This window comes from Phyllopteryx taeniolatus, chromosome 3, assembly GCF_024500385.1.
Source record: "Phyllopteryx taeniolatus isolate TA_2022b chromosome 3, UOR_Ptae_1.2, whole genome shotgun sequence".
NCBI lineage: Eukaryota > Metazoa > Chordata > Actinopteri > Syngnathiformes > Syngnathidae > Phyllopteryx > Phyllopteryx taeniolatus.
In genome coordinates this window covers 13,076,350-13,090,157 of record NC_084504.1, presented here as the reverse complement: position 1 = coordinate 13,090,157, position 13,808 = coordinate 13,076,350, and the positions used below count along the sequence as shown (strand labels likewise).

The window sequence follows — 13,808 nt, the reverse complement described above, 5'->3', positions numbered from 1 at the left end:
GTTTTAGTTTTGCCAACTATTGAAAAGACACTGTCACTTTGCTTCTTCAATGTTTTAATATTATTCCACTTTTAACAATTTAACACTACAGCCTTGCCTCTAATCAATGGATTCAAATTAATTGGCTGGCTTTCTTGCGCCAATGGGGTTTCTCAACCAAGGGTGTACAAGATGACATTAGAATGGAGCCTCCAAGGTAAACGTGACAAAGGTTTGAAAAAGTTGGGCGTTCAACCAAAGATTTCTAAACAAAAAAGCCTTAAAGGCTGAACAAAACTTGGATTTCAAATCACCATTATGACTGACATAACAAGAATTTTTTTAATTACACTAACATACATAAAACGCCTCAAGGTGACAGTATTCGTCTGTTGACACCTTTCTGTTTCCTCTCCGTGTCTGGCTTCTTCAAAGGCTGAGTGGTTTTACTTTATTTTATGTTTATCATACAGTTCTTGTTACACTTACTTGTAAGACAGTTAAGAATGTTAAGTGCTACTTAAACAACACCTCTATGGTGTGGGTTATATAATAGTTATTCTCATTATCTTACAGTGTTCCCTGTCTATTTGCGGATTGAAAAAAATCTGAGTAATTGATGTTCCCTAGAAAATGTTTTAACTTGCCTATGAAACGGTGGCAAAACAACACGTTTAACTAAATGAAGCTCCTCAACTTACTTTAACATTGTTCCTTGACACCAAAATGCCACAAGATCCAAAGCACTGCACTGTCTAAATGAAACTCTCAAGCCACTTCAACATAGCTCTGTGGCACTAAGATGCCACAAGATGTGTCAAAGTATTACTTTGGTCTAAATGAAGCTCCTCAACTCACTTCAACATGTTTCCTTGGCACCAAGATGCCACAAGAGTGCACCAAAGCAATACTTAGATAATAAAATAACAGAGGATAGGTTCCCCCAAAAAATCTGCAAATATGCGATTTTGCAAATGACGAACTGCAAATATGCGGGGTTTCACTGTATTTTCTATGTAAATTTTTGTTTTGAAATAAGAACAACCTGGAAGGGAACCCTCGTTACAGAACCGATTGTGTTCAACATTGGAGGTTCTGCCGTAATATTTATTACGACCAATGGTGAGATTAGGACAAAAAATGCTAAGGTGGTAATGTCATGGCATTCCCAGAAAAGTCATAGCAATTTTTGTAAGCTTTGTAAGAATCCAATCAATGGACATCAGATATGCATGTAATCTGGATGTACCTGAGATGCATCAAACCCTTTTATAGCCTTAATTTCTTTCTTAAGCATTTCTGCATTTATAGGGTGCTTATTCTTTTGGTTCCTATGATCCACAGCTGCTGTGTGTGTGTGTATGTAATAAAAAGAACACAGTGTATCTATGCTTGTTGTTCTTAGCCTCATTGTTGCATATCCTCTCGGGACACCCCTTACCTCCATTCATTGTTATTTTAAAAGTATGCTTTTTCCCGCTTTGTGGGAACTTATTGGCCGGCGTTTATACGATGCAGACACGACTTGTAAGAAACATCACAGGAGTTTTGTTCTCTTCACCTCGTCTGTTCAGGCCTCTCCGTTTTACTGCCGAACAACACATTGTTCACAGAGGGCGATGGCGGAAACAAGGAGCTCCCATTTAAAGCCTGTTTCTCATAGATGTGTTGCTGTGTTGTAAAAGCACCGGAGCAGGACCTTTTTCAGGAGACGTGGGCCTTATTGGGTAAAGCTATTACCTTATAATCTCATTTATGAGCACAGCGGGTTGACCTTAATTTTAGTGATGTCTTCCCTTGAAGTGCTTCAGGAATTCCCATTGACGGCTCTTTAATTCTTTCAATTTAATAAAAACTTGCAGGCAAGGAGACAGTTTAAATACTACCTGATGGCTGCTTCTCAGAAGTGTCTGCCTAGTTCTCCTTCGGCGAGGTCATAAATACACACATAAGAACAGGCAGTTATCATCTGCCTCGTGCAACTTCACCAACCACAAACATTTTGCTTTGTCTCACAGCAAAGTGATAATATATCAGAGGGAGGAACAAGATCTATTTTCTTATCCTCACACTAAAACAAGAGATTATATGAGGTTGTAATTAACATAGAATACGTTTTATAAGTGCACATTTTTCTAACAATCCCCCCCCAAAATTGTTTTTTGTTACGTTTTCAATATAGAGAAAATTGTTTTTAATAACTAAAACATAGTAAAATACAATGTAAAGAAATAAACTGTTTTTTAAAAGTTTATAAAGTGCAACGGGCGTGGCCTAGTGAGTGACATAGGGAGCCGGAGTCAGGTTGGCTGGTTATTTCATTGTGAGCGTCTGGGTGTGAGTTGTGGTCTGCATCAGCTCCTAGTGAGTTTGCTCATTTTGCATTTGTGTCTTTGGCTGTCAGTAAATGTCTGAAAGTGCATTGGCGGAGGACATTTCATTACAAGGACATTACATTACTTTAATTGCTCAGTTTTTTTTCACTTCGCTCATGTGGTGGCGTATCTGAAGCTTGCTCATACATCAGATTTACGAGCAATGGTTCATAAATGGAAAAACTTAACTGGGAAACTCGTTTGTAAAGGTACCACTGTATTTCAATGCGTACACAATCAACTAGAAGAAGAAGAATAGAAGAATCATCTTTTATTGTCATGAACATGCATGCATGCACACGAAATTTGTTCTCTGCATTTAACCCATCACAGTGAACACATACACATGTTAGTGGAACACGCTGTAATCACCCACACGAAACTGTTTGATTTAGAAAAAATATCAAAGCACGTGATTAAGTGGAATTATTTTCCTCAGGTGTCGGGACGGATACGCAGGAAGCAAGTGCCAGTTCCGTGACCCGTGCATCACCGGGCCGTGCCTGAACGGTGCCACGTGCAGCGTGGTGACCAAGGCCAACACGGTGGACTTCAGCTGCGCCTGCAAGCCGGGTTTCGCTGACCACCGCTGCCAGACCCCGGTCGGGAACGCCTGTGTCGGCGCGTCGTGCCGCAACGGGGGTACATGCCAGCTGGAGGGTCCGCAAGCGTACAAGTGCCACTGCCCTCCTGGATGGTCAGGTAATGTAAAATGTACTTCAGTGCTGCTGTTTTGGTCAGCGAATGATGATGAATAAAAACAGTCGAAAAATCCAAAGATATAAGAAAATAATAGGGCTGTGGCTTTTAGTATTCCTACTGAAAATTTTTACAGAATAATCAAGTATTTGGGTAAACTATATTATATAACAGAAAATAAGCCATTTCACGTAATAATGAATGATCAATTGGTTTCCTTTTTTAGCTCAAAATCGAAAGATTTTTGAGAATAATACATGTTTGAAAAATGACAGAGATGTTTGTTGAAAAATACAGAAATATAAGAAAAAATGGAAATGGATAAATTATTCGAAAATTATACAAGAATATTAGACAGAACCCCCAAAATATTAGAAAAAGTACAAAAATATGCAAAATGCAAAAACACTCGGGGAAAAGTGTATCAGTAAACTGCTTAATCATAGAGTGGATGACATAACCGGTGATTAACTTCTTCTCAGGAAAAATCTGCAAGCAGGATGTCAACGAGTGCGACGCCAGCCCGCCCCCGTGCAAGAATGGCGGCTCTTGCATCAACGTGGTCGGCGGCTACCGCTGCCACTGCCCGGCCGAGTACTCCGGCGAGCACTGCGAGAGCCGCTACCTGCCCTGCAGCCCGTCGCCGTGCCAAAATGGAGGCACTTGCGTCCAGAAGGGAGACACGAGTTATGAATGCACTTGTGTGCCAGGTAGGAACATCACTATATACTTCTCCAAGTGTGTTTTATTAGAGGGCTTAAAAGGCCTTTTCCCTGCATGGAAAGTTTTGAAAAAAAAACAAAACACCTCAGATACCAGTTTCACTGATCATCATGAAATTGGGTGGACATTTCTATACAGGGGCCTGCAACCTGTGGCTCCAGAGCTGCATGTGGCACTTTCATCCTTCTGCAGTGGCTCTCTGTGACTTTGGAGAATAAATAATGAGTATTTAATTTCAATTTAAATTTGTTCATTTGTTTTTCAAATGTAATTTTAAATTTGAAGATTATGCTGTGCTTGTAACACTAAAATAAAGAGTTTTTATATGTATATTTTGTCACCCAAAAGATATGTTACAAGCACCGATGTGCGACACCTGGTGCCTAGATTTATTGAGCTTTTCGACCCTTGGAAGGCAAACCATAGACCTAAGAGAGGAAAAGTTTCTGTAGCAAACATAACGTTTAATGCTATGTGCTACATGAACTATATTTAAAAACAAAGATTGCTCACGCCTCACAGACAGTTTACAATTGTGTTTGAAACCAAAGAGGACGTCTACAGCTCTGATGTGCCAATGTTTTACACTGTGGTTTGGGAGCAAAAATTACATTAACCAGGTAAAAAAAAAAAAATAATTAATTGGCTGTTATTTTGCAAATATATATTTTAAATTGTTAAGGGAAATGATGGGCGATGCTAAATGGGGTCCTTACCATGCCTGAAAATTGCCCAATTTTAGCAAACGTGTGTATCCTGGTGAAAAACAAAACAAAACATGTATTTTGGGGTCAGAAGCGCCCCCTGAAAAGTTGCCCTGGACACCAGTTTTACTGATTGACATGACGTTGGGTGGACATAACATAACAAGACGTATCAATAAGTCTCAACCACCCATGCGTGAAATTGAACAAGTCAGCCATTTGTGTTTTAAGTAGACTTTACACCGATTTTATCGGCCTTTTCGGTATCGGCCGATAATTTGCATTTTATGCTGATCGGCTGATCGGCTTTAATGTCATAATTCGTCGATCCGATCAATGACGTCATTGATCGACTCCGCAAAAGGCATTTACTCAGCATCGCCATCGTACACAGTATATTTGAATCCAAAACCTAGTTTATTTTTAGCCTTGTCGCGTGTCTTTTGGCGTAGTTCTGTAAATATCTAACGGCCAATGAAGTTATTTAAAAAAAAAACATGTCGGCGGTCTGGGACAGACAACACGTAATGCCCGGATCAGACTACAAGACAAATTTGCTCTTTCACGATTGCACTATGTCAGACTACTGCAATAAAATCTTGTATTCCTATACCACGGCATCCTGTTTTTTCCGATCACTGGGCTTCATCTTCTCAACTCAAACGCGACTGGATACACTCGTTACCGTGGCGACGACAAGAAGAGTGGAGAGAGCCGGCTGTATTATAAAAACAAAATGGGGGGAGACGTGTGTTGGTAGTCACCGGTGCTCAGGACAGGAGAGGACATTCGTTTAAGGCTTGCTTGAGGTATGTTCACATACTTTTAATACGATACGGCTGACAAGCAGGCAACAAAACGTTATGTAGCCTAGCAAGCTAGTGCTATCGCTAACGGTTGTACGTAAACGTTCTGTCGAATCGTGCTCGAACGTTTCGGTGTGGGTGAAGTAATCTAATTAAAAATAAAGTAATTTAATTACAGTAAGTTAGCACCCATTATTTCTGTCACGTTGTAATGTTGGTTTGACCTGATTGATTAGAATACATGATCTGACTAGAGCAGTGATTTCCAACCTTTATGGAGCCAAGGAACATATTTTACAATTGAAAAATCTCACAGCACACCAAGAAACAAAAATGTCAGGAAAAGTGGATACATTATTTACTGTACTTCCTGCCATCTAATAGAAGACCATTCATTTGTTCTGTCTGTCACTATGCCTCACTGGCATAAATAGAGGAACAAAGATACATTATTTATTGTAAATATAATTTTTTGAGCAATTAAGTACACAAGTATATACAGTAAATGAACAGGTAATTTAAATAGACACATACCTCCATCTTGTGATCGGATATCGTTTTTTTAAACTCGCTTATCGGTGATTGGCCCCAAAAATCCTGATCGTGTAAAGCCTAGTTTTAAGCAGCCATTTTGTGCAAATTCGGAGGCTCATATTTTGACCAACTCCTATGAGAGAATAATACAATATTTTAGAAGAAAATTTACAAAATTCAAATTGGAAAAATACAGAATACTACAAAATATTTAAAAAAAAACAAAGATAAAGTGTTTCCTGAAAAATACACAAGTATTAGAATAAAACAGAAAATAGAAACATTACAGAATAATACAAAATGTTGGAAAAAATACAAAAATAAATGTAGAAAAACCCAAATATGACACAAAATTGAAAGTGGAAATATTAGAGAATAATACAAAATAGAAGAAAATACAGAGATTTGTTGTGAAATACACCAATATTAGAAAAAAATAGAGAATAGGAAAATTTAAAAGAATGATACAAAATATTTGAAAACTTTTAGAAAGTATTATACGGAAAATACAAAAGTATTAGAAAATAATTTAAAAATATTTGCCATACCCCCACAAATATTAGAAAAAAATGAAAACTATTACCAAATAATACAAAATATGACATCCATCCATCCATTTTCTGAGCCGCTTATCCCCACAAGGGTCGCGGGAGTGCTGGAGCCTATCCCAGCTGTCATCGGGCAGGAGGCGGGGTACACCCTGAACTGGTTGCCAGCCAATCGCAGGGCACATACAAACAAACAACCATTCGCACTCACAGTCACGCCTACGGGCAATTTAGAGTCTCCAATTAATGCATGTTTTTGGGATGTGGGAGGAAACCGGAGTCTTCTTCTTCTTCTTCGAAAACCCACGCAGGCACGGGGAGAACATGCAAACTCCACACAGGCGGGGCCGGGGATTGAACCCGGGTCCTGAGAACTGTGAACTGCTCTAACCAGTCATCCACCATGCCGCCCAAAATATTACATGAAAAATACAAAAATTAGAAAATAAACACTTTTGAGATATTTGCCGAAAAATACTCAACTATTATCAAGTAGAAGAATAGTAGCGAATAATACAAAATATTAGAAAAGTACAAAATATATGGAAAATACAATAATATTTGTAAATAATACGAATATGTCTGACAAACCCCCCACAATTATTAGATGAAAAAACTAATATTTTAGCCATTAATAAAAAATACTCGATGATACAATACAAAATACAAAATAATAGTCAATAGACATATTCGAAAACAAAAGTATTCGTAAATAGGATGCATTTACTTGTCTTTAGTAGATGACTATTTGAAGAACTACTGTAAGTCTGTTTAAAGGTCTTCTTGTTTAAATACCGACTTGGCAGTGATGTCATTTCCAGCTGTTGGCTTGCATGTGTGTGTTTTGCTGTGGTACTGTGTGTGAACAGGAAGGCATCTGGGCTTATCGTAGGGGAAATGGTCAAAGGGACAACATCCTTTGTGCAGAGCATAGCACAGTGAGGCTGTGGCGTACAATGCCTCCGCGCCATCTCGCCGCCTCCCCACACACAGATTTACTGCAATTTGGCTTGTTTTTGTTTTGAGGACAAATCGGTGCCACAAATCTCATACTCGTCTATATTGAAAATGATTGCTGTTAAACAGCTTTATTTGAGCAGGTTAAGCAAACAAAGATATTTAGGGTTCGGTTGTGTAAAGCTACATTTTTCCCTCTTTTTTTTTTGTCTTGATGCGAAGCTAATAATTGGCTAATAATTGGCTCTCTTTTGATTCATTCTTCATTCTTTGGTACACCAAAAATGCTCATTTGCTTTGTCGTTATTTCCTTAAAATACCACTCCCACACAGTGTCGTCGCATATATATATTTATATATTTAAACAATCATTTTGAATATATTAACAGAAAATCTGCAATATAGCATGACTGCAATAGGTAAACAGTAGGGGTGTCACGATTCGTTTTAACAACGATTTGATTTGTGTCACGATTTGTGGTTGCCAATTCGATTCAAGGAGAATATTGGCAGAGATGGGGGTACTCGAGTCAATTGACTTGACTCGAGTCGACTCGAGTTGCCAGTTTTATAACTTGCGACTTGCTTGCCAAATACTTAGACTTGACTTTAGACTTGGTATCCAAGAGACTTAACTTGACTTTGACTTGAACTACATGACTTGACAAGTCATCTCGTTTAGAGTTGGAAATCTGCATTTTAATTAAGACAGTTTTTTTTTAAGAAAGAAACATTTTGGGGGGTCATTCGCGCCAACCTGGCAACCCACTCTGAATTGTTGCGTAGTTGCTAGTGTGACGTAGCCACCTGCGTGAGTGATGGAAGGAGCTTCAAAGATAATACAATTTGGATACAAGGATTATGTTTTCGATGAACTCCGCAAAAAGAGGATAGGAACCTGCATGGCTTGCAACTCGAGCAATTAAAGACAACAACAACGACGTCGAACTTCATCCGTCTTTACAAAATTCACAAAGACAGCTAAGCTAATTTAACTCTTCAGCTAGCTGGTCAAGCATTAAGTTTCATAGACTGGTTTGGGATGATTAAAAATAAAAATGATGTGATTGTGAACGTTTTAGTACAGCTAAGTAATGTAGGTAGGGATGGAACAGTTTATGATAATTGTCCAAACCTTTCGTTTCTGTTCGTAGGCACCCAAATCTCTCTTTTCTTCTCTCTCTCGCTCTCATTTACTAATGAGGCGAGAGCAGAGCAGGGAGTAGCATGTAAAATATAATGCCAACTGCTGAATGCAGAAGAAGTGAAGCGTCGTTGCTAGCGGTCAGTTGTGGAGATAAAAAAACAAGAGAGATAAAAGTGGAGATACAAAGGTGTGGAGATGTTTGCGAGCATGACGAAAGATGCCAGGTGCGTTATAGGTCTGCTGTATCGGATCACCTTGATCCCCTGCGATGTCACAGATAGGAAAACTTAATCGAGTAGTGCTTAACGTCTTTATCATTAAAAGTGCTTAAAAAAACACACACGCGTGCTTCCATATAAAGTCTGCCGTGCATAAAATTCAATATGTTACTTCCTAGTATCGATACAATCGATTGATTACCTTTTAAAACGATTTAAATCGATATATTTTTGTCCGGAAGGCTAATTTTCTGAGCAGACATCACAAGTTGGATCATAGGAATATAAATCGATACATCAATATAATGAATTAATCGTTACACCACTAGTGATTAGCGATATAGAGGGGAATTGTAAGAATAAAACCATTGAAAGTTGTATCTTTTTTTTTTTTAATTTGGAATTATCTTTTTCTTTCGTACTAAACTTCAAAATGTTTTGAGCTGAAACATAATCAGCATTACTAATTTGTGTTGGAAAGATGAAAATTGTCATGGAAAGGCAAAGCAATTTATGGGCGTTAACAAGTAAGAATGTCATACGAGTACTCCCACTCCCACTAGTGGTAAGCGAAATAATCTCTGAATTAGATGTTCAAACTGTGTATAATGTTATAGTGGCTTCAACTTCTTATTTTATCCAGTACAGTACATTTGTTAAGTACATTTCAATTGTATTTAACCTTTAAGCTCAAAACAGTTGAATTTAATCTTTTATCTACGAAGTTTTCAACTTTTATACGCAATACATTGGTGGAACAGTCAATGTTCAAACTGTGAACCCCAATTTATAGTGCTGAAACAGCATGTTTATGTTTAGCTTTGTGTAGCATGCAGTCTTGATCCAGTTACTGTAATTCCCCTAAATTCTAATCAATTCTCTCAATTACCATGAAAACTGTCCCATTTTGTCTGGAATGTTTATGTTTCCCTCGATTGAACTTCAGTACCTGTTGAGTGGATGTTGTTCCATGGCAAAGTTGCCACAGACCTCAGCTGTACAGATGGGAGGAAAAAGACAGCCACATTTAACTGCAGTTTCATTACTGTGAAAGCCCCACCTGGAGATTAGAAGAATAACTGACAACTGTCTGAGGGGTCCAGCCTGTGTATTAATGTTAACCGTGGAAAAAAGCAACCACTTTTGACTGTTGGCAGGCTTCTCGGGGAAAAACTGTAACCAGAACATTGATGACTGCCCGGGTCATGAGTGCTATAACGGCGGCACCTGTGTCGACGGAGTCAACACCTACAATTGCCAGTGTCGGCCCGAGTTCACAGGTTAGTCGGTCTGGAGCCTCGAGAGCAGGGCTGGGCAAACGTTCGTGCTCAAGGGACATTTTGACATTTTTTATTCGTTTATTTATTTTTAAACTGGCCAGGTCATTCGTACAGTAGATGAGGTAAAAATAAAAACAAAAGAAAGTTGAAATGAATAAAATGTTTGTTTTAAAATTGCATTATTTACAGTATTTATTTAGTAAAATAAATGTGTATGTAATATTGTTTATTTTACCAATATTTTTTATTATTATTTACAATATGCAATTAACAGATTATTTCATGTAGGTATACTTTAGCCAACCAATTTTTGAAAAATAAAAACTGCTAAATTAATGCAACAAATATTTTTTTAAATAGAATAAGTCCTACTCATGTTTTAATTGTATTATTTACAATTAATTTTATTATAATTTAATACCAATTCTTTATCCATCCACCCATCCATTGTCTGTACCGCTTTATCCTCACAAGGGTCACGGGCGTGCTGGAGCCTATCCCAGCTATCTTTGGGCGAGAGGCGGGGTACACCCTGAACTGGTTGCCAGCCAATCGCAGGGCACACGAACAAACAACCATTGGCGAACACATTCACACTTACGGGCAATTAGAGTCTTCGATAAACCTACCATGCATGTTTTTTGGGGATGTAGGAGGAAACCGGAGTACCCGGAGAATATCAACCCAGGCACGGGGAGAACATGCAAACTCCACACAGGCGAGGCCGGGATTTGAACCCCGGTACTCAGAACCGTGAGGCAGATGTGCTAACCAGTCACCCACCGCGCCGCCACCAATTCTTTAATCAAATAAAAAGAGACTTTTTAAGTAGAAACATAAACTGTTTATTAACAATTTAATGAGCCAGATTAAAAAACAGAAACATACTTTCCCCATCCCTGCTGTACAATCTTTCACTGAGACGCTGCATCAAGCACTTGTAACTGCACTTCTCCCCTTGCAGGTCAACTCTGCACGGAAGACGTGGATGAGTGCCAGCTGATGCCCAACGCCTGCCAAAACGGTGGAACGTGCCACAACACCTACGGTAGCTTCCAGTGCGTGTGTGTCAATGGCTGGACGGGCGACGACTGCAGCGAGAACATCGACGACTGCGCCAGCGCCGCCTGCTACCACGGCTCTACCTGCCACGACCGCGTGGGCTCCTTCGTCTGCCAGTGCCCCCACGGCCGCACAGGTTTGTGACAGATACCTCCCCCAAGGAGACGGGGGAGTTGTTTGTTGAACAAGTTCTGTGATGCTTTATGGAGGGCTGGATGTACCAAGGAAGAAGCCATCGATGTCAGGCTTTTTCCTGGGTCGAATTAAGGTAGAAATGGCACCATTCTGATCGTTCGCACGGGTGCACAAGTTCTGGTGATTTTAACGTTGCTTTACTTGTCGTTTTTTTTTTTCTGGAAAACGGACATGCTTGTTTACAAAAGAAACAATATTTACCTTTCTGAAAATCCACAAATGCCTATGACACCTTTGCAGTAGGAAAGAAAATCGGTCATTCGGCTCCTTTTGATCTTTCTCTTTCTTTAACGGTTTTAAGAGCACCTTCCAAATGTTCCTGATACAGCATCACCCTGTCACTGCTGCAATTGCAGTTAAAAAATGGCACCCAACTTAGTGCATCATTGGTCATATAATAACAGTTTGCATGATGCACGGTCACCGACAGATTAGAGCCTCTGTCTCACAGTTCTGAGGACCAGGGTTCAATCCCCAGCCCCGCCTGTGTGGAGTTTGCATGTTCTCCCCGTGCCTGCGTGGGTTTTCTCCGGGCACTCCGGTTTCCTCCCACATCCCAAAAACATGCATTAATTGGAGACTCTAAATTGCCCGTAGGCATGACTGTGAGTGCGAATGGTTGTTTGTTTCTCTGTGCCCTGCGATTGGCTGGCAACCAGTTCAGGGTGTACCCCGCCTCCTGCCCGATGACAGCTGGGATAGGCTCCAGCACGCCCGCGACCCTAGTGAGGAGAAGCGGCTCAGAAAATGGATGGATGGATGGATGGGTTGAAGGGTTTTCCAGAATTTTGAGGTCAACTTTGGGGGTGCACATTATACATGAGTGTGCATTATACACAAGACATTACAGTAATTCTGCTTGTCCAAGGTCGAGTCATGGGAGCAGTTAGTTGAGTCATATTATTCTAAAGTAACATACTTTATTACAGTTTTTTTGCTACTAATCACCTCTGATTGTAGATGTACTTGTGATTAAGTTTGCAAATGTGTTCTGATATTCTTTAAATACACTGCATCTCGATACATTTTTCAAAGAGTTTGTGTTTGGCTGCAGGTCTGCTGTGCCAGCTGGATGACGCCTGCATCAGCAACCCTTGTCAGAAGGGCTCCAACTGCGACACAAACCCCGTCAACGGGAATCACCTGTGTGCCTGCCCTCCGGGCTACCTGGGGGCGTCCTGTGATCAAGACGTTAACGAGTGCTCACTAGGTAAAAAAAAAAAACAAAAAAAAAACCTCTCAAACCAAACAGCAACTCTCAGTTAAATTGCGAAAGAAGCCTGCTTAAAAGCTGGCCTTCTTTGCTGGCCTAAACACTACCAGAAGCACTGACCTACAATGACAACTAATATTTGTTCTGTCATTGCGTTTGTCTTGGCTGCACTGTAGCACATGTATGTAGATGTTAGAATTTTTGTCACATCAGAATCCAGCCTCTATGTGTTACCCAATCTGCCCAGGGCCTTTAGAATCAGTAATGCTGGCTCATGTTACTTAAACTATGCAGTGTTAGGGGACTGAGCCCTGCTGCAAATGGAGATCACCATCCCCAAAAATTTTCATATTGATGCCACAATATGACGGCCGAGCACTAGTTTTATATTCAACAGTGCTACAGCCTGACTAAGTGAACCTTAGCTACCTCCCCTCACTTCTACATAGTTCCTTGGCAACAAGATACCACAAAATGGCACCAAAGCAATACTTTCATATTAGACAGGGGTTTGGAGCATAAAAACGGAATAGTTGACTTTTTCTACTTTGTTTTTTTTTTCTGTGATAACGTAAAACTAGTTCCCCCCCAAAATCTAAGAATAGGTGCCTTCATAAATAGCTAATTGTGAGTAGGAGTAATAGGAGTATTTCTTTAACCAATCTGATTTCAAATTCACCTCATAGGGCCCGCTAACTGGCACACAATATCGTCAGCATTTTTCCATCCTCTGATTGGTCAGAGCAAAACTTGTTTACAGCCAAGTTCGATGAGCAAAGCACATCTGGAGCTATCTGCACACATTAATACAATAAATAATCGTCAGCTCTGGTGAGAATGATGTATTTAATTTCATTATTGTAATGTTTTTGTCATGTTTAGATACAAATGGATTCTGAAATCTTTTACATGAACACTGCAGATTATGCGTTTTTGTATTGTATTGAGGGTTTCTATAATTGCGACGTAATAGTGGTAGCAGGTACCAAATGCACGGCCCATCAGAAAATTGCCATATTAATTACTTTTCTAGAAATATTTGTGTCTCTGAAGTGTGAAGTTCCATGTTTTCACTAGGTCCCAACCCATGCGAGCACGCTGGCAAGTGCATGAATACCAAAGGTTCATTCCAGTGCAAGTGCCAGCGGGGCTATGTGGGGCCGCGCTGTGAGCTGGACATCAACGAGTGCATGTCCAGCCCGTGCAAGAACGAGGCCACCTGCCTGGACCAGATAGGAGACTTCCACTGCATCTGCATGCCAGGTTTGTGTCCAAGAAAGAGCAACTGTCTGACCTTCATGACTGGTTCCACTACGTGGGACAAAAGGTAGTGGGGTTCACTTTGTAATTGGTCAGTGGGGTAATAAA

At 40.0% G+C, this 13,808-nt stretch overlaps 1 protein-coding gene across 4 annotated transcripts in view; it reads left to right on the top strand.

Annotated features, from left to right (window-relative positions):
• LOC133474875 (neurogenic locus notch homolog protein 1-like) overlaps window positions 1-13,808 on the top strand; it is an 83,417-nt gene that overhangs the window by 21,254 nt on the left and 48,355 nt on the right. For 3 of the 4 annotated variants that reach the window (XR_009787649.1, XM_061766994.1, XM_061766993.1), the window contains exons 3-8: window positions 2,794-3,056; window positions 3,536-3,763; window positions 9,848-9,970; window positions 10,935-11,168; window positions 12,282-12,437; window positions 13,518-13,703. Coding sequence is in view for 3 of the 4 variants with exons in the window: in XM_061766994.1 (XP_061622978.1) it covers window positions 2,794-3,056; window positions 3,536-3,763; window positions 9,848-9,970; window positions 10,935-11,168; window positions 12,282-12,437; window positions 13,518-13,703 (1,190 nt within the window). In the remaining variant the exon portion in view is untranslated. The remainder of the gene's footprint in view (window positions 1-2,793; window positions 3,057-3,535; window positions 3,764-9,847; window positions 9,971-10,934; window positions 11,169-12,281; window positions 12,438-13,517; window positions 13,704-13,808) is intronic. The other variant, XM_061766996.1, reaches the window with a different exon arrangement.